At 54.3% G+C, this 19,881-nt stretch overlaps 1 protein-coding gene across 6 annotated transcripts in view; it reads right to left on the bottom strand.

Annotated features, from left to right (window-relative positions):
* The window catches only part of CYTH4 (cytohesin 4), a 29,975-nt gene extending 10,872 nt beyond the window's left edge, over nt 1-19,103 (bottom strand). For 2 of the 6 annotated variants that reach the window (XM_074375502.1, XM_074375503.1), the window contains exons 1-9: nt 18,955-19,069; nt 18,559-18,681; nt 10,384-10,466; nt 8,289-8,353; nt 6,789-6,855; nt 5,171-5,289; nt 3,867-3,947; nt 2,340-2,452; nt 217-365 (exon numbers count right to left, since the gene is read on the bottom strand). In XM_074375502.1, the coding sequence (XP_074231603.1) occupies nt 217-365; nt 2,340-2,452; nt 3,867-3,947; nt 5,171-5,289; nt 6,789-6,855; nt 8,289-8,353; nt 10,384-10,466; nt 18,559-18,649 (768 nt within the window). In that variant the 5' untranslated portion in view covers nt 18,650-18,681; nt 18,955-19,069. Of the gene's footprint in view, nt 1-216; nt 366-2,339; nt 2,453-3,866; nt 3,948-5,170; nt 5,290-6,788; nt 6,972-8,288; nt 8,354-10,383; nt 10,467-18,558; nt 18,682-18,954 lie in introns of all 6 variants that reach the window. The other 4 variants (XM_074375505.1, XM_010960346.3, XM_074375504.1 and 1 more) reach the window with 4 other exon arrangements.
* Nucleotides 19,104-19,881: the final 778 nt, after the last annotated feature.

The raw sequence follows: 19,881 nt of genomic DNA, 5'->3' as shown, positions 1-19,881 counted from the left end.
TCTTGAGATTGGGGCCACTTGGGAAAGCTCATCTTGGGACCAGTCTCTTTTGTGATGGTCCATCTCAAGACAGTTACCAACCTTGGAGGTCCATCTCAGCAGCTCTCCCTCTTGGAGTGGTCTATCTTAGGGGAGGCTCTCTTGGGCCATCCACCCAAGGACAGGTGCCTCTTGGATGCCCGGGGCCAGGGCTGGGTGGGGCTACATCCCTCTTACCCGTAGCTGTTCCTCAGGCAGGTCACTGCCATCATTGATGCCACGATTCATGGACACAAAGCGCTCGAAGGGCGGCCTGTCCCGGACGTTGGGGTTGTGGAGGCTGGTGTTGAGCATGATGATGGAGAAGGACAGGACGTAGCAGGTGTCTGCAGGATGGGACAGCAGGTCATGGTCCTGGTGCTGGTCACTCTCCCCTCCTCTGCCCTAACCCCTTCTAGGGGCCAAGAGTGCTGTCTGTATACCTTGAAGGTCCACCCTGTCCTCCTGCCTTGGCATTCAAGGTCCGGCCTCACCTCCCACTCTTACGGGGCTCCCTGCTCCCAACAGGCTTCAGCTGTCAGCTTCTGAGCCCCTCTGAGTCTTCCTGCCGCGGCACTTCTGCTCCTGCTGGGCCCCCTGCCAGGCACACCCTCCCTTTCCCTTTTCTACCATTTAAACCCTCCTGCTCTTGCGGCTCCAGCTGCAGCCCTCCTCCCTGCCGAGCCCTTCCAGCGCCCCTGCCCACTCTGTTCCCTGCCTCCTCGGAACCCAGAGAAAGCTTATTGTCGGCAACACTGTTCAGGGCTTTGTCACGTGCTGCTTGGTAATCTTGCTGGCATTGTGGGGCTCCCGGCGCCAAGCTCCTGTTCCATTATTCAGACTTTCATGTGCTTGGGAGGGCGGCTGGGCTGAGCAGTTGGGAGGGAGGTGATCACTATTCTGTGGTGTTTTAAAGCCCTGAGTCCAGAGCAAGGGAAGTCCAGCTGTGTCCCCAACTCTCTGGTTGACCTTGGAAAGTACCTGGGCTCCCAGAACCTTAGCTTCCCCATCTGGGACATTAGGAGGTTTAAATTTGCCCAGTAATTTTTTTTTTTTTTGTGGGTGGGGAGGTAATTAGGTTTACTTATTTATTTATTTAATGGAAGTACTGGGGATTGAACCCAGGACCTCATGCATGCTAGGCATGCATTCTACCCCTGAACCATACCCTCCACTCTAGGAGGCTTAATTTGAAGAGTCTTCATGTTCTAGAACGTCGATGATTCTAGCTCTGATGTCAGTGGCACCTAATGTTGTTGGTGTTTGCTCTGTGACACCATGAGGTAGGCCCTGCTCCCACCCCCATTTTACAGACTAGGAAACTGAGGCTCAGGGAGGGTCAGTTACATGTCTAAGGTCACAAAAGTAAGTAGAGAGACTGTGATTCACATCTGGTGCTTTAAAATTCCTTTCTTCCTACAAATATTTATTGAATACCTACTAAGGAATGCAGACTGGGGATTCACAGGTGAAAAAATCTGGACGGTCCCCACCGTAGTTGGGACATTTAGACTTGAGGAGCTGACAGATAATAAATAAGCAAATCCCTAATTTGTCTATAACTACAAGGTAAGACAAATGCTCTGTAGGACTTGCCATAGATACACTGCCAAGAAGCCCCCTTCACTTCTCTTGAGTTTGTGTTCAACATGGGAATGAGAATACTGCTGACCTTGCAGAGTGGATGGAAGGATCACATGGCTTTGCGTGTGTAAAGCACTTAGCACACGGGGAATGCTCAATACATGGACTTGATGATTATTATGGTAACTTCAGATCCAGAGAAGAGGCCAGGACAAGCCTGCGGTGATGACTTCTCGCCCACTGTGTTGGGGGATATGGAGGACTGACCTTTTCTGATGTCCTTCTAACTCCCTTTGGTCCCTCCATCCTGCTCAGGCTGTTTTATACTTCTGTGCCTTTGCTCAAACTAGAACTCCTCCCTAAAAGGCCTTTTTTCCCCTTGACCTCCTGGAGAACTCCTATTCATCCTTCAAAACCCCATTCAGACCTCATTACTTCTGGGAAGCCATCCTGGACATGCTGACTCCCCCACCCCTGCCCTCAGATGGGGTTACTGCTGCCTTAGCACCTTAGTGACATTATTTCCTGCCTCTTCTCCCAAGGATCATGCCCCGAGGCAGCTCTGCTCAACAGGCACCTAGCAGAAGGCCTGACACAGAGCTGGGGCTCAGTGAGTGTTCATGACGGGAATCTGGGCTCCCAGGGTCTGGGTGCTTGGGAGAAATCTGAGGGAGTAGAGAGGCCATGGTGCCTTGGAAGGCAGACTTGGGCAGGCAGGGTTCCCCCAACACTGGCACCTGTGGACTGGAAGACACCTGGGTTGCAGAGGCAGTATCGGGTTGCAAAGGTCTCCATCATGCGGTCGATCTTCTGTGCCTCACCTGGCAGCCTGAAGCTCCATAGGAATTGTCTGGGGGATGAACAGAGCCGTCGGCAGTGAGGGCAGGGGGTGGCTCTCAACGGGTGTATGGGGGGACCTTTCCCCCCATAAGCCCCTCTGCCTCTCCTAGGCTTAAATCTTTATCCTGTTAATGGGAGAGTCTGTACCTGTCATGTAGGCTCATGGGGAGGGGTCCGTGGAATTTGTACTCGTGAGCAACAAGCCTTCAGGAGGGACCCAAGAAATGCCTTTTCTTCTAGAATGCAGGTGCTCCCCTCTGCTCATCTGAGGCCCAGTCCACCTCAGCCCACGAGGGGCGTCTCTGCTGACTCAGTTTCTGAGGCCCCTCCCTGCCTGGCTGTTGGGCTCTGGGCTCTGACTGTGGGACCCTGAGGGAGTGCCTTCCCCTGGCCGGGCCTCCTTTTCTTGGAACTGCATGATTTCCACAGCTTCCAGCTAAGTTCCCCAAGGGCAAGTGCTGTGCCTGCTCCTCTCACATCTCCTGCTGGTTCTCGCACAGGTCAGGGTACCCGGTGACTAGCTGCTCAGTAAAGGCTTGTCAAATGAGTGAAAGAATGAACAAATGAATAAATGAATGAATGAATGTTGGAGACTCCCAACCACCTACCCCTCTCTTTTAAAGAGCATGGGAGTTGGAGGGAGGCCACATTGCCTGGATGGTGGTGGCTTCTTCCTTCTCTGCCTTGCAAACTCCTACTCATTCGTCACAGCCCAGATCAAATGCCCCCACTTGGGAGGTGATTTTCCAGGAATCATCCACAGCAGCAAGACTTACTAAACACTCACTAGGGACCAGTTCTAAGCACTTTCTCATTTCATCTTTACAACCCTATGAGGTTGGTACTGTTACTATCCCCATTTTACAGATGAAGAAACTGAGGCACAGGGAGGTTTTTTTTTTTTTTTTTTTTAATGACTTTCCCAGGGGATGAGCAGCAGAGCTAGGAGAAAAGGGCAGTCTGGCTCCAGAGTCTGTGCTCCTAACCCATATACTGTGACGCCTCCCATGGCTGTAAAAATGAGTAGCAACGGTAATACCCTAATTAGAAAATGAAAAGTAATAATAAATGCAGCACACACTAAGCTGTATTAATAAAATAAATAAAACAAGCACTAATCCAAAAAGCAGTGGGGATGGCAGTAATAATAGTAATAATGATTACAATGATTAAATATTATTATTATAACGGGGCAATATAATGATACTAGTAGTATTAATACTAGTAACCATCCAGGCGCTGGTCCAGGCAGTCCCCACCTAGTACCTCACCTCACCTCGGCTCTATGTGGGGGGGATACTGTCATCAATTAATTTTTGTTCCTGATGCTTTGTTTGTGCTGATAGCCATGGGGATGGTGGTGCTCCCAGTCCCCCAGCCATGCCACCCTCGGGGATCAGGCCCCTGTCCCCTGGACCACTCACCTGAGGGCCTGGACGAGGTTGAGGTTGGCGAACTCGTGGCAGTCCACAAAGGCCTGGAGGACCTGCAGGTTGATAGGGTCCCTGGAGAGGAGGCAGAAGGGAAGGATTTGTTGGCACCCACCTCCTGGAGGGGGTTGAGGTGGGGGCAAAGGAGGGGAGAGACATCCTCTTTCCATATCCAGCCGCCATCTGGTCGCTCACATCTGTCTGAGCCCACATCACCGTCCCCCTGACTTCCACGTGAACACCCATGTCCTACACACAGCTGGCCCGGCGACCACGGCTCACCAGCACTGTTCTCACCCAGGAGGGGAGCTCTGGCTTTGGAGTAGCTTGCCCTGAGTCAAAGCCTTCCTCTTTTACTTCCTGCCTGTGTGACCCCACTCAAGCCACCTGACCTCCCCCAGCCCCAGTGTCCTCATCTGTAACATGGAGAGAACCATGCCTACCCCCATTTCCTCCCTCTTCCCAGATCTTAAATTGGAAAGCACTGCCCATCTTACCACCTGCATCCCCTGCTGGCTTAGGAGGAGTGTGTCCTCTGGGGAGCCTGGAAGAAGGGTTGCTGGCTCCCTAGCCCAGCTCCATGCTTGTCCCCTATAGTCTATCCCCAACTCAGCACCCAGAGGGGTCCCCTCAGACGACTCCTCTGCCCAAAAACCCTCTCTCGGGTGCCACCTTGTTGCCTACTACTTCCTCCCTCCCTTGCTGTCTTCCAGTCTCACTAGCCCCGCTAATTCTTGAGCAGGCTTCTGCCTCAGGGCCTTTGCACATGCCCTTCCTTCTGCCAGGAATGCTCTTCCCCCAGATGTCTACACTGCTCACCTCCTTTAAGTTTCACTCAAAGGTCACCTTCTTTGTGAGAGCTTTCATGTCCACACTATTGAAAGCCACAGCTTTCGACGCCTGATTCCCAGAGCTTCTCCTCCCCCTTCCCTGCTTTATTGGTATTCCAAAGCACTTCTAGTATTCTAACTTACTTAACATATTTTGGGATCTGTCTTCCCCACTAGAATGTACCTCCCCGAGGGCAGTCAGTTTTGTTCACTGGTGTAGATCCAGGGCTTAGAACACTGCCTGGTGCACAATAGATCCTAAAAATATCTACTTGTTTTCTAAATGAAGGAAAGAATGAAGGCAGGCAGGCTTTGGCTCAGAATCTGGAGGGAAGTGATCAGTTGGCCCGCTGAAGCCCCAGAAGTTATGACTTGTCTAATATGATGCATTCCCATAGTTACCTACACATATCTGTGCACACCTGCACACCCTCATTCCCTGCCTCCCTAAGGCCCTGTCCTCCTTACCTCTCCCCCAAGTAGGTACCAATGGCCGTCTTGTTGAGGCCTTCACCCTTGTACAAGAACTGGGCAATGTCTTGGACGTCATGGGTCAGCAGCTTGTGCTCAATGAGATACTGGATGCCCTGGAGGTAGTACACAGAGGCTGTGAGCAGCCCCACTCAACAGGAGGATGGGAGGAGGATGGAAGGGAGTCCCTGTGGCCAGCGCCCTGGGGCCTGGCATTCTGGCATTGGCATAGCTTGTTCTGGGAAGTTCCCTTTGTAAGGTGATGAGTTCCCCATCAGCGGAGGCATGCAAAGAGAGACGGGGTTCCTGCGATGAAGCAGGTTCATGCCAGGTGCTCCCCAGGGTCCCCTTCAGTCTGACACATTTTGATTTTATGCGTCAATGATTCTATGAATTGATAATTTTAAGATGGAATGATTCAGCCATTCATTTTGTCCCCTTAAAATTCATGTTATTTAAAAATAGTATTTCATCTTTTTTTTTCTTACAAGTAATCTATGTCCATTGTATAAAAATTAGCAAAAAGCCAGCTTAATCAAAAGAAGAGGAGATTGCCCGGTCCCACCACTCAGAGGGAGACACTTTCCTGGCGGGGCCTGTCCTCTGCTTTGTGTGTGAAGATGGGAGTGTGCCTCGCCTGATTTCCTGCTCGAAACCTTCTCTTCTGATTTGACAATATCACAGCCATCGCTCCCCACAACCCAGGCACTCAAAGTCTGTCATTCTAATTTTAGGAGTTTGAGGGGCTGGTCTCTGGTTTTCTGTGATGATTCCTTTGTGTCCCTGTTCCTTTTGGAGAAGAGGCTGCTGGAAGATGGGGACAGGCTGTGGAGGGCTCTGAGTGACAGCAGATGGCCCTGGGGACTCCTCAGAGGCCCCTCCCAGGCAGGGGCGTGCGTTAGTGTGTATGTGGGTGTGTTCCACGTGGATGGGGGCATGGGTCCGGTTTCTGTGGCTGTGGGAGGTGGATGGGTGTGTGAAGTTGGTGGCCTATGATGGAGAAGAGAGGCAGCCTTCTAAACCAGAGCAGTAAATTTCCAGGGACCCCTTGGCTGCCCTGACCCCACCTCTGTGTGTCAGCTTGTGGCTTCCTCCTGTCTCTGTTTCTCCCGGAAAGGAGCCCAGCTGCCACCTAGCTGGGCGAGGGGGGTTGCTCTGAGGCCAGTAGGGGGCGGGGCGGAGGATGGGGGTTAGAGCACAGCTCAACCCTGAGCTCCCCGTGCTCTGCTCTCTGTGCCAGCGTCCCAGGGCTGGCTCCCTCTAGCCGAGAGGCTGGAAGACGCTTCTGAAGACTGAGCCCCAGAGTCTAAGGGCCCCACTGTGCAAAGTCCTACTCACAGCGGGGGAGACAGAGGCCCAGAGCCAAGGGACCCCAAGTCTGCAGACATCACAGACCCCACCCCATCCACCTGGCTCCCACCTCAGGCCCTGGGGCTGCTATGCTGAGGGGTTAGCAGGGCCCCAGCCGTGGACAAGATGCTGAGCCCAGCTGGGCCTCAGTTTCCCCATCTGCAGAGTGGGTAGTTGTGTCAGTTGAGGGGAAGAAGAGGGCATTGTGGAGGTGCCCAGCCCACAGCTCCCCCGACCCCCTGACGCGAGCCCCTGCGCTGCCCACCTTCACCGGGTCCATGTTGAACTTCTTGCGCCCGATGCACAGTTCCTTCTCCTTCTGGGCCATCCGGCTGTAGACAGGAAGATGTCAGCTTGGGCAGCCCAGGGCCCCAGGGCACCCCGCCAATCCCGGGGACGCTCTCCTCAGCTAGAGCCAATATTCCCTAAGAGCCTGCGCAGGAATCACCTGGGAGAAGGTGAGAAAGGCAAGCTCTGGGCCCCTCCCTGAGCTATGAAACCAGACTTCCAATGGGCCCAGCACCAGCACTTTAACCAGTTCCTGAGCTGTGGCCTCAGGACCCAGAGTTGCTCTGGGGGGAGGATTTTGAGGGGCCCTGTGCTTGGAGTGGGAGCAAGATACTGGGGAGGCTGGGGGTGAGGGCACAGGCTCTGCAGCCGGACTCCTGGTGCAAATCCCACTCCAGCGTTTGCTGGCTGAGACACTCAGGGCGAGTTGCTTCACCTCTCTGGGACTCAGTTTCCTCATCTGTAAAATGGAAGTGACTCGGGGGGGAGGGTATAGCTCAAGCGGTAGTGATAGAGCTCATGCTTAGCATGCGTGAGGTCCTGGGTTCAATCCCCAGTACCTCCTCCAAATATAAATAAACCTAATTACCTCCCTCCCCCTCCCCCCAAAATAAAATAAATTAATTAAAATAAATAAATAAAATGAGAGGGACTCCATCACCTGCACCCCTGCATTGTTGAGAGGTTAAGGCGTTGGAATAGCTGATGTCAGTTGCTCTGTAAATGTTATGTTGTTGTCATCACTGGGGCTGGAGTAGGGGATCTGGAGTCATGTGGGCCATGTATGTACGTGTGTGAGTGTGTATGCGTGTGCATGTGTGTGCGGGCTAGAGAGGTGGCAATCAGAAGCATCAGAGAATTGAGGGGTGGCAGGGGCAGGGTGGGGATCTCCTGGAACACCATATGTAGCAGACAGTGCCCTGGGGCCCTAGGGGATTATTCAGGGACCAACCTTCTCATTGCACAAAGAGGGAAACTGAGGCCCAGAGAGGCGAGTGGACCAAATCTAGGTCACAGAGTGGGGGGAGTCTTCCCATAGAAGAGGCAGGGTGGATGATGCCCTACGGGTAAGGGAAGGTGGACCAACCTCAGCCTTGCCACGGGCCAGGCTCCTGTCCCTGTATGGCCCTTGGCTTCCTCGTCCTTGTCCTTGGGGCTGAGCTTTCCTTCTCCCTGGCCCCTCCCAGGATGATCCTGGCCAGCCATTGGTCAGAAGTTGGGTCAGAGACTCTGGGTGGAAGTGGTGGGAGGATGGGGTTGTTGCTGAAGAGAGGGGCTGTCTGGAAGCAAGGACCAGACCAGACCACGGGATGGAGTGTCAGGGCCGCCCTGTTCCTCTCTCACTCCCCTGCCTCCCCTTTGGGGGCTGGATCTCAGAGCCCAGGCATGGCCTCTGTTCATTCAGTCACTCGTGGCGTGTGGCAACCTTGGGAAACCACTGTGGCAGCTCCCCAGGCTCCCCTGCCAGGCCCCTCACCTCTCCTCTGCCGTCTCGAAGCAGTCGATTTGGGCAAACACGTCCGCAATCTCGTCCTTGAGTTTCTGTGGGGTGGTAGGGGCATGACGGGGGAGGGAGAGTCAGAGGGTGGAGGGAAGGGGTCCACCACCTTCCGCCCTCCCACACAAGAGCTCCCAACCCTGGGTGTGAATCCCAAACCTGTCTGCCTTGAGCCACTACTGAGGGACCTTCCCCTGGCAGATCCCGTTCCCAGATGTCTTATATCCTCAAAATCCCAAGCCAAACATATAGCCTCTGTTTACATTTAAGTCTCCCAGGGCTCCTGTGGGGTGAGGGAGTCCCCAGTCACCACCCTTTTCCCCACGCTATTTCCCGCCCTCCCATCCCTTGCCTCTGCAGCTGAAAAGTGTCCTGCCCTTGAGCCAAACCTTCCTGACAGGCCCTTCTCCACCCAGCTGCCACTTTTCTGAAGCACAGCTTGGTGCCTGCCTTTCTTCTGCTCAAACTCCGTCCATGGCTCCCTCCTGCCTCCCCAGTCAGGAGGCACAGATTCCTGCCTTCTGATCAGGCCCCGCCTCCTCTCTGGTTTCCCTCCATCCAACCATTTCCCCTGTCCCTCGCCCTAGATCCAGTGCCCACGATGAGCCAGGTACCATGGGTACATGAGGGTGCAAGACAGCCCAGGCCGTCTTCTCAGGGGCTTTGCAATTCCAGTGGAGTTTACAGGAGAGGACACTGATGTGCAGAGAGGTGAAGTGATGTGTCCAACATCTGACTCCAAGCCTGTGCTTTCCCCATGCCCCACCCCCAAGTCTTTATCATCTTGACCTGGCAAGAGGTGCCCAGTGCCAGTGGAGATCCTCAACTCTGCCAACACCAACACCAGGCAGATGGGGAGAGGTGGCAGCTGGCCCAGCATCCCCCCACAGGGCAGCAACATGAGCATCTGGCCGGAGCCCCCAAAGGCACCCCTCTCCTCCTCCAAGATCTTTGGGATGAGGGTAATCCTGGGGGCTTGTCCTGGGACCTACGGACAGGATGGGGCCTGGAGCCTCTATCTGAGCCCAGTCAGCTCCTGTCCATGTGATCTTGGCTGAATCCCTGAGTGTCTTCTCCACAAATAAAATGAGGGCTCACTAGCAAGTGTTAATTGAGCACGTACTATGCTCTGACTATTGGGCTGGGGATACAGTGGTGGGAAACAGACCCAGGCTCTCCTTATGTGGAGCTCACAGGCCTGTGGGGTTGGGATCATGGGGGTCACGGGTCCAGTGAAAGGACCATGCAGAAGCAATCAGAGTAATGATATAGAAAGAGCCTGGCATGTGGTAGGTGTAAATCACATGCTGAGTGAATGACCTTGTGCCTTTGACTTTCCCTAGAATCTTAGGGGTACATGGGGTGGGATGCGGGTGGGGCCCCAGCAACTATAGCCTGGGGGTGGTGAGGGCGGCATCTAGGAGGAGAGACATGTGAGCCCAGAATGAAATAAGGAGAAGGCAGAGCCATGAGGAGGGCTTGAGAGAATCCCAGGTGGAGGGAACCGGGAGTGCAAAGGCCCAGGGGCAGGGCTGAGCACAGCACAGTCTGGGAACAGAAGCAGAGCATGTCTCAGACGGTTGCTGGGAATCAGACGAGCTAACCTCTGAGAAACTGGTGAATTGGCAAGTGCTGGGCACACATTGCTGGTGTGATCTAGAACAAATGGCCTACACTTTAGGGGGGATGAAGCTGAGGCCCAGGGTGGGGATGTGCCACATAGGTGGCAGGAAAACCTGACATACCGTGAGGGGGACAGAGCCCCAGGTGGAGCTTGGCACACAGTAGCTGCTTCATCAGTAGCCCCCTTTCTGTCCCCCACTCTCCTGGCTGTCTCTGGGCCCTGGTGACTGGGCCCAGGAGTGGGGAGGCCCCTGGGAGTTCTGTTCTCTACTCCTGGGGGCGGGGGCGGAGGCTACCTGTGAGCTCTCAGCCCAGGCTGGGTCAGGAGTGAGCGCGGAGGTGCGTGAGTATGTCTGAGTGTTGGCTTGTGGGTGAGTGTGGCTTGAGGGCGTGTCAGCACGAGCCTGTGTGTGGACAAGAGCATGTGTATCTGTGTGTGAGGCGAGCACACCTGGATGTCCTCCAGAAGCTGCTTCCGGTGCCATTTGATCTGCTGCAGCTCCTCTGTCTCCACGCTGCTTAGCTCCCCTGGGTCTGGAGAGAGAAGCACCAGTGGTCACTGGCTCATCCCTGCCCTCCTCCCCATCACTGGGCTCCAGCCACCCCAGTCAGCTCTCACTCCCCCAGGGCCCTCTTCCCTCCAGAAACCCATGCCTTGCTTGCCCTCTTCACTTTGGCCTTGGCCCAGATGTCACCTCCTCCAAGAGGCCTTCCCTGACTGCCCTGTCTAAAGCAGTCCCTCCCCCACCCTCCTCTCCTATCAGCTTTATGTCTCCTCTACCCGTCTGGGTACAGACCCCCTAAGCCATCTTGTTTACTTGCATCTTCTGTGTTCTACTCACTTCGCTCTCAGCCCCAAGAGAACAAACCCTTCAACAATTTTGCTTGCTGCTGCCTCCTCAGCCCCTAGAAAGAGCTTGACACACAGCAGGTACTCAGTACAACACTTGCTGAAGGCGTTTGTCCTTCCCTGGAACTTTAATTTACTCCTTCACTGGATCACACGTCTGTTGGTTATTCACTCATTTATTTGCATGACCAGGAAGTGGCGTCTCATTGTGCTTCACATCCCATTGGCCAGATGCAGTCACATGGCCACGGCTACCTGCAAGGGAGGCTGGGTAATGAGCCTTTAGTGGGGTGGTCCTGACAGCCTTACCCCGTAAGATGGGGAAACTGGATGGGGGGGGAGGGGACATTTCACAGTTCCTGCCCCAGACACTGAGGCTCAGAGAGGCGAGATGACCTGGCCAGGGTCCCGAAGGGATAAGTTGCTGAGCCAGGGTGGGACTTGGATTCAGCTGCCTACAAAGCCTGGGTTCTTCCCTCTTCGCCTGGAAATGAATTACAGGGGACACGGGGGTGCTGGTGTTCTGTGCGAGGTGGTGTTGTGACCATTTCTACAGCTGAGTCAGCTGAGCCACCTCTACCCCACGCCAGGCTTCCTGTCCCATCCATGACATTCTTCTGGTCGAAATCTCCACAGACCTCTTATTCCTTAGAGGGAAAAGCCCTCCTCCTGGTCCTGGGGCCTCTATAGTCTCCCTGGCTTTCCCAGTGAGCCTCGCTCCCCATTCTCAACAAGAGCCGCCAGTCCAGCCTGCCCGCCCCACACTGCCCCCAGTAGTCTAACTCTCAGTCTTACTTCCCCACCTTTGCCTCTACAGCTTCTCCACCCTGGGATGCCTTTTCCTGTCTGCCCACCCAAATCCTCCCGACTCTCAAGTCCTAGCTTTGGGAAGTGCCTAGTCTTGTTTCTTAAAGGTTTTACAAGGACAGATGTGATCCTTCCCAAATGAAAGCAGAGACACTATCGAGGGGTCCCTTTCCCGACTTCCCCCTCCCATGGACTGAGCAGCCATCCCGGGCTTTGAGGTGGAAGCAGGTGCCAAGCTAGGAGGAGCCCGGGCTCCGAGCAACCATGTGGAGAAGAGTCATCATATTCCCCTGGGCCAGCTACCCACTTGGACTTTTCAATGAGAGAGAAATAAGTCCTGAGAATGTCTCAGTCACTGTTTTTCTGAGTCTCTTAGTTACAGCAGCTATACCTGAAACTCAACAAATACAGCGTCCTTGTCTCTGAAACATGGACCATAACCTAGATGGTGGTTGTCTGGATTAAAAAAGCTGAATTTTGCCAACATGCAGCAAGGATCTGACATACGGTCAGGGTGCAACACATGTATAATAGACGCCATCCAGGTCTCCCCTTCGGGACCAAGGCACCCACTCCCTCAGCTGCTGGGGGTGAGTGTGTATCACCTGCTGATGGCCCACAGCTGAGTCCCTGCCCAGGAACTTAGCCCAAATGAGCTGCTTTGCCCAAGGATCTGCCCCTCCCACAGGGCAGTCGCTGCATAAAAGCCAAGACCCCTTGATTGGTTTTTAGATCCAGGCTCTACTGACTGAAGAAGAGACCAGGTCCACAAAAGCAAGGCTCCTGAAACATTTTAGCAAGTATATATGGTAATGATTCCCCTGGTCAAGCAAGCAGGGTGGGTCTGTCTGACTCACCAAGTTATAAAGTCAAATGTGCCCAACAGCAGTCCTTTGTAAGTGGTTCACCCAGAAACAGGTGTAAGCAGAGACAGAAGGCTCCAGTAAGCCCCAGGGATGGGTGACCCAGACCCGTATGTCATCTACTGCTGTTGCAACAGATCCCTCAGCTCACACCGTATCTTCATGGATGGGTCCCTTGTGACCTTCTGATAAAGAAGAAAAATGCCTGGACTTGGTTCCAGGATGGATGGCTGGAACCATGGGTGTGGTTATGAGTTAAACTGGACAGTTACTGAATTACAGTTCTGCTCAAAGTGACCCAGAAAGACAGTGGGGAGAAGTCCTCCCAATGGGCAGAGCATTGGGCAGGGCACCGAGTCATCTGTTTCATGTGGAAAGGGAAGTGGTGTGAGTACGAATACATAAGCATTCATGGGCAGTGGAGGATGGCTTGCCTTATTGGTCAGAAAGAAGGAAAGAAGGAAGACTGGGAACAGAGAGGTCTGGGGAAGAGGCAAGTGGGTGGCCCGATGGGAGTGGGCACAGAGTGGGAAGATGTTTGTAAAGCACACTGATGTTCCCCAGCAAGCACCCACCACAGGGGAGGCGCTAAACCACCAGGCAGACAGAATGATTCAGCCAGTTGACATCAGCCAGTCTCTGACTGACCAGCCCAGTGCTGGTGCAGTGGTACCCAAATGAAGTAACCATTGGCCCCTGTGGAGGCTAGGTGTGAACTCCATCACCCAGGCTCGCCCTGCCACTGGCATCACCCTGCCACTGCTGAGTATCAGACCTGCCAGCAACAAGGACCCATCGTTCCTCCAGAAGACCAACCAGCAACTTGGTGGCAAATCATTTGCATTGGGTCCCTTCCCTTCTGCAAAGGCCAGTGATTCATCTCACCAGGAATCCACACATGTTATGGATATGTGGTGGCCTTTCTCGCCCACAGAGCCTTGGCCACAGGGCAGCGCTGTCCAAGGGTTGGACCTGCTGACTCAGAACACTGCAAAACCTCACATTAGACCCAGGGACCCTCTTTCCAGTAAAGGAGGTGTGGGAAGAGCATGTGGCCGTGGGACCCGCTGGTACTCTCACGCATTTTACCACCAGAAGACACTGGCCTGATCACTGGCCTGACAGGGTGATGGAGCAGCCTACTGAAGGTGCAGCTGAGGTGTCAGTTTGGAGACGTTATAATGCTTGGACAGGGCACCATCCTCCAGGATGCGTCATACACCCTAAGTCAATGACCATTAGATGGTGCTCGGTGCCCAAGAGGCAACCTACACGCATTTAGAAACAAGGAGCAGAAGGGGCTCCACATACCTTCTAGTGACCCCCTTGGGAGTTTTCCTTTCTGTCCCTGTCACTCTGAGCCTGCAGGTCTAGAGATCCTGGTTTCCAGGGGAGTGAGGGGAGGTGGCACTTACCCCAGGGGACAAAGCAAGAGTCTTATTAATCTCTAAGTGCAAAAGCACCTGCTCCATGCCAGCAGTGCCACGTAAATTGTGTCATTTAATCCTCGTAACTCTTTTAAATGGATCTTTTTCAGTTTGAGACATCGAGGCTCAGAGAGGTGAAGTGACTTGCCAAGGGTCACACAGCAGGGAAGTAGCAGTGCTGGGATCAGAACCCCAGTTTGCCAACACCTAAGCAGAGGTAGATTCTGCATGCCATTGGGGACATGCAGGAACGGAAGGCATGAGGGGCCATCCTTGTGGAGACAGGAGCAGGGTCATAGCAGGGGAGGCCGCACCAGAGGTGGGACCTGGAACTCCTCTGTCAGGAGGGGAGGGAGGCTGAGATCCGTGGTGGAAAAATCCAATCACCTCTAGCTGACTTTGGGGTGAAAGATCAGGCTTTTGTGTTTTGTTTGTTTGCTTTTCGTTGTTTTCCTGTTGGCTGGGGCTTCTGTTCTGAAGCCCTGCTTCTGGCCCAGGGCACACCTGCTGGTGGAGGCCACGTGGATTCCAGGCAGGCTGCTTATTGGAGAGAAGCCAGGTGGGAATTTCGTGTTTCTATGGATAATCCCTAATGTGGACGGTCAAGGGGTGAGCTCTGGGGCTCCCCTTGGGTCCCAGGCCAGCTTCTCCTCCCTCCTCAGGAAAGCTCCCCTTTCCCATCCCGGGCCCAGGACTCACACGCATACCCTCAGCCTTAAGCCCCTCCCAGAGCTTCAGACCCTTCCATCCCTCTGTGTCCTGACCATCATTTCACTTGTCACTGGGACTAAAATGGAACTCCTAGAGCTTCCCCTCAACCTGGCCTTCTCCCTGAGTCCTCAAGCTCTGGGAATGGCCCCCCAGGGACTCCAGGAGGCACCTTGACATGCACCTCTCTCACCCTCGTGTCTCCTCCATCACTAAGCCCTGTCCACCTTCTTTCTGTTTCCATGGCCCCCACCCTCACCCAGACCCCCGGCTCCTCTCTCTGGGTGACTGAAGGCCTCCTGATGTCCCTGCCTCCACTCTGCCCTTTCCAGCCAGTCTCCTATGGCGTCCCATTGTCCTGACGATAAGACCCACCAGTCCCCGTGGTGCCCCACCCTCATCTCACAAGGCGCCCACCCCTGCCCCCGACTTGAAGCCTCCTGATCGCCCTTCTTTTGCCCCCATGTGCTCTCTTCCTCCACGGGCCTTCGCACCTGCTGTTCCCTGTGTCTCGATGCCCTTCCCTCTCTTCTCTGCCTAGTGGCTCCTACTCATCCTCTCCATCTCCTCGCAGGGGCCCTTCTGTGCTCCAGCTGGGCTCCCCCTCTCCCTCACCTCCTTCCCATCCCTGCAGCAGATCTGGGATCTTGCCTGATGAATAAGCCAAGCTGTTAGCGAAGGAAAGTCCTGCTGGTTGGGCACCTGCTCTGTTTCAGGCCCCGGGGGCTCCAGGCTTTTGCCGCCCACTAGCTCCTTTGAACCCGACAACAGCTCTGAAGGGAGGGGTTTCCAGTCAGTCTGCAGATGGTGCGCCAGAGGCTCAGACTGGTTAAGTGACCTGCCCAAGGGGGCACAGCTGGGAGGTGGCAGAATGGGACTCACACCCAGGCCCATCTGGGGCTCTGAGGCCACAACCCTGACACTGATCTTCCGAAGCCAGACATCTCCATGCAAATCATCAAAACCCCATCAAGACACTAACCTTGGATATTCTGACACAGAAATGCCGACCATGGCTGATCACCACTGAGAATGAAGATGGAGGCAGGATGACTGATGCTTAACGATCCCAGCCCCTTTCTCTTTTGGGGTAAGAAATAAAACGAGGCCCACATCGTAGAGCTGGGGACACAGTTTTCCCAGGAGAGTGGGGGTGGGCAGCGAGGGCTTGTTTGCCTTTATTCTTCATGCAGTTCCTTTCCTGATTTGACAGGTGCATTCGTGAACCCTCTCAGCCCACTGTCCCCTTCCATCTGGTGACAACTGGCCAAGCGCTTTGAACCCATGAGACAGTGCTGACAGCCCCTGGCCTGCTGCACCCATCGCGTGGTACACGGGGGCCTTGCGACCCTGCACCTATTTGTTTAAAAGTGGGGATTTCGCCCCATTTCAGAGCTGAGGGCGCTGAGGTTCAGGGAGGGTGACAAGGACACAGTCTGAGGGTGCTCACCTCTGATTCCAAGCCTGGTGATGATGGCATTTCAGGCATTGGTGCAGGTTGTGTGAGATGGATTTTAATAATAATAAAGTTAATGATAAAAACACAAAGATATTTAAATGATAGTAACAACCGCTGCCACCACAAACTCCGTGTACTCCGCCCTAGGCTGTGCTGTCCACCTCGCACAAGGGCCTGAACACTGACACCCCCACCCCCAACCACGACTGCGGCCGGGTGCCCTCCGCACCCAGAGCCCCGGCCGGCTGAGTGTGCCCAGGTACCGCCCCAGCCATCTCCCCAGCTCCTCTCTACTTCCCCTTTGTCCTTCCTCTTTCCCGTTGTATTTTTAGAAATCTGCTCACAGCCCCACTTCCAGGACAGCTGGCCGGCCTCGCTTCCCCTTTCCAGGCCAGGAGGAGGGTGCGATCCTGGGGTCCTGAAGGCAGAGGCCCCTCAGAGTCTGGGTGTGAGGGACACTGGGGCAGGGGGCGGCCCTCAGAGCTTGCCCTGCCCCAGCCCTCAAGGCCCTGCGGGGTGCATCGCTGCATGTGGCTTCCTCCCCAAGCCCAGCTGCCTCTATTTTTAACCCGCCGTCTTACTGCACCAGCCCCAGGACTGTCTTTGGTCACGCTGGGGCTTTGTTACCTGGACTTCTCAGCTTTTCAACAGACCCAGGGGGAGGGGACCTGGTTCTGGGTGCGACACCCCCAGATAGAGGAGGGGAGGCAGCTCCCAGGGGCCTTTGGCGCCATCCTGTCCTTCGTACAAGTGGGGAAGCTGAAACCCACAGAAGGAAGAGGACACCAACACTGGTAGGTTGGTGCCAAGCTGGGATCTGAGCCGGGTCAGGCTGACTCTCCATCCCCGTTCTTTCCCCACTTCCCCCCACTACGACCGGGGTGAAGATGCCACTTAAGAGATGACAAATCTGGGCTCAGAGAGGGGAAGTCACCTGGCTGTGGAGGAGTTTTGATTAAGACCGAGTCTGAGGAGCAGAGAAATGACCTTCCCTCCTTCCCTCTACTTCCTCCAGGAAGTCTTCCCATATCTCCCCTGCCCCGGGTGGAAAGAGTCTCTCCATCCCATGCTCCAGGTCTCTGCCGGTTTGCACATCTGCCCTGGGTCACTGTCCTGCAGGGTCTGTCTCTCCCTCCTCCACACCGTGGACCAGCAGCCCCCCACAGGGTTGGGCCCACGGCTGGGTCACTGCTGTCCACAGCACTGCACAACTCAGGGCCTGCACACCAGAGGACTGCTTACAGAATAAGTGAAGGAATGAATGAATAGATGAACCTATCAATGGAGTCCTCCAATCTCCCAAGACGCTGCCTGCAGCGACTCAATTCAACCCCTGTCCTTCCAGGCCAGCCTGAAGAGATGCAGTGACTCACCCTCTGGCCTCCCTCGGATGCCCCGCCCCTCCCCTCCCCAACGGCCCAGGCTAAACTGGGGCTCTCTCTCCTCTTGCCTTCTTGTCCCCATTCTGCCACTCATCAGCTGCCCGACTTTGGGCAATTCCATCCTTTCTTCCAGTTCACCTCTGAGAACCTCAGTTTCCTCATCTGATTATGGGGACAACCATCCTAAGGACTTTAGTATGTGAAGACCCCAAGGAAAGAAGCAGTAATGGTGGAAAGACAGGCAGTCTGTCGGGGGATAACTTCACTGTTTCCTGCCACCCTCGCGTCTGCTGAGTGACCTTGAGCCAGGCACCACTCCTCACTGGGTCTCCTCTTACCTCCCAGCTGCCCCCTAAGATGTCTTCATGGAACCCCTATAGTCCATGAGCCACCTGCCCCCAAGAGCCCACTGGAGAAGTATGGGGTTCAGGGAGACAGCCTGGGACAGGGAGCCAGGAGGTGGGGAGTGGTCCTGCCTCAGCAAGACTGGGCCCCTCTCCAGGCCTCCTTTGTTCCATCTGTAAATGGGGGCTGTTAAAATGGATCGGTGGTTCTCTAACTGTGTTCTCCAGAGCCCGTGGGGCGAGGGTGGGGTCAGACTGCTCTGTATTAGGTTTTGCTTGAAGAAAGGGTTCTGTTGCTAACAGGGTTCATGTTATCTGAACCTGGGGAATGGGATGGCTCCTAGCAGCTCTTGTTTTCTGGAATTTCAGGCCATGCTGGAACATTCTTAGATGCAGGGTGCAGAGACCTGGCCCCTCTCCTCTCTGCCTCACAGAAACACAACACAATCCTGTCCGCTCCTGTCCAAACTGCCAAGAAAAGAACAGCCTTCTTTTTTTTCCCTGCAGACACACGGTCCTGCTCACCTGGCAGGGTCTCATCCATGGTCCCATGTTGCTCAGACTTGGGCCTCTCTACTGGCAAGAAGCAGTGTCTTCAGCCACCCCACAGGCCACTGTCACCACCCCCAGAGGCCAAACAGGGGCTGCAGGGCCCTTGTGCCACCCAGGCAGTTACATCCTCCCCGGCAGCATCAGCTTCAACACAAGCAACCTTTCTCATGTCCGCCTCCGGGCCTTTGCACAGGCTGTTCCTTCTCCAAGAATGTTCTTTCCCCAGATACTCACATGAATCACTCCCTCCCTCCTTCAAGTCTCTGCTCAAATGGTGTCTCCTTTTGAAGCCTTCTTGACCACTCTCTCCCATCTTCCTTATCATCCTTTACTGTTCTTCATTCTGCTTGTCACCACCTGACATGTTATATTCAGACATTGACTGTCTGTCTCCCCGTCTAGAAGGTAAGCTCATGAGGGCAGGGGCAGTGCCTGCTTTGCTCCCTGGACTCCCAGCCCCTAGAACACAGCTTGGCACCGAGCCTGAGCCCACAATCATTCGTTGCCTGCTTCTGCATGTCCCACCTGTGTTTCATCTAGTTACACACCGATGCCTGTGAGGCAGGCACTGTTAACCCCATTCTACAGAACAGGAAACTGAGGCCCAGACAGGTTGGCCCGGGTGCTTACCTGGGTGGCACAGGTCCATTCTGAAGCCCCCGGGGAAGGGTGGCCTGCAGACCAAGCTGCTGCTCAGGCTGCCCGGCCGGGATGTGTCACCTCAGCTACAACAGGCCCCTTCCCGTTGGCCCCGCCCAGCCCAGTGTGGGGAGGAAGTCCTGTCCTGCCGGGGTCTGGTGTGTAGGCTCTTGACGCAGCAGCACTTCCTAAAAACCAGCAGAGGTTTGAGTAGCGGGGACTCTTTGCATTTTGGGTGTGGGCAAGGGAGGGACAGAGGCAACGAGACAGAGAGAAGGATGGAGGGAATTAAAAAAAAAAGACAGTGAGACAGAAACTCACACAGACACATACACACAGAGGAAGATGTTTACTGGAGGACAGAACCTTTTCCAGGGGTCAGTGAGGACTTACTCAGCAACCTCACTGCATATAAGCTGAAGAGTCACTCCACCTGGACAGTCCAAGCTGAGTGAGCCCCATTGATTCCACCCTACAAACTCTCTTTTATCAACTCTCCTTTGAAAAAGAAAAATTAATTCAGTGCAAGGAAAGACTTTATTTCCCTCAGTGAAATGCCTGGCTTTTTCCTGTCTAGTGATCAATTGGGCAATATGTTCAGTTTCTTTTTTCCCCTGGGCTGCTAGGAAGCTCAGTCAAATCTGCAGCTCCTTTTTACAGCTGTTCTGTTGTAGCATTCAGACTTTGAGGCCAGACTCAGCAGTGTGACTCAGGTCTGCCACTCAGAACCTGTGTGAACTTGGGCAAGTCATTTTACTGCCATGAGCCTCAGTTTATTTAACTACAAAAGGGGAATGATAATACCCACCCCCGGAGTTATGGAAAAGATGGAGGGAGACAATAAGATGTAAGATGGAAGAGAATAAGATGGAAGAGTAAGATGCTTGGATATTCAATAAACACCCTCTTTTTTCTCCT

Source organism: Camelus bactrianus, chromosome 12 (assembly GCF_048773025.1).
Source record: "Camelus bactrianus isolate YW-2024 breed Bactrian camel chromosome 12, ASM4877302v1, whole genome shotgun sequence".
Classification (NCBI taxonomy): Eukaryota; Metazoa; Chordata; class Mammalia; order Artiodactyla; family Camelidae; genus Camelus; species Camelus bactrianus.
This window is presented reverse-complemented; position numbering and strand designations above follow the sequence as displayed.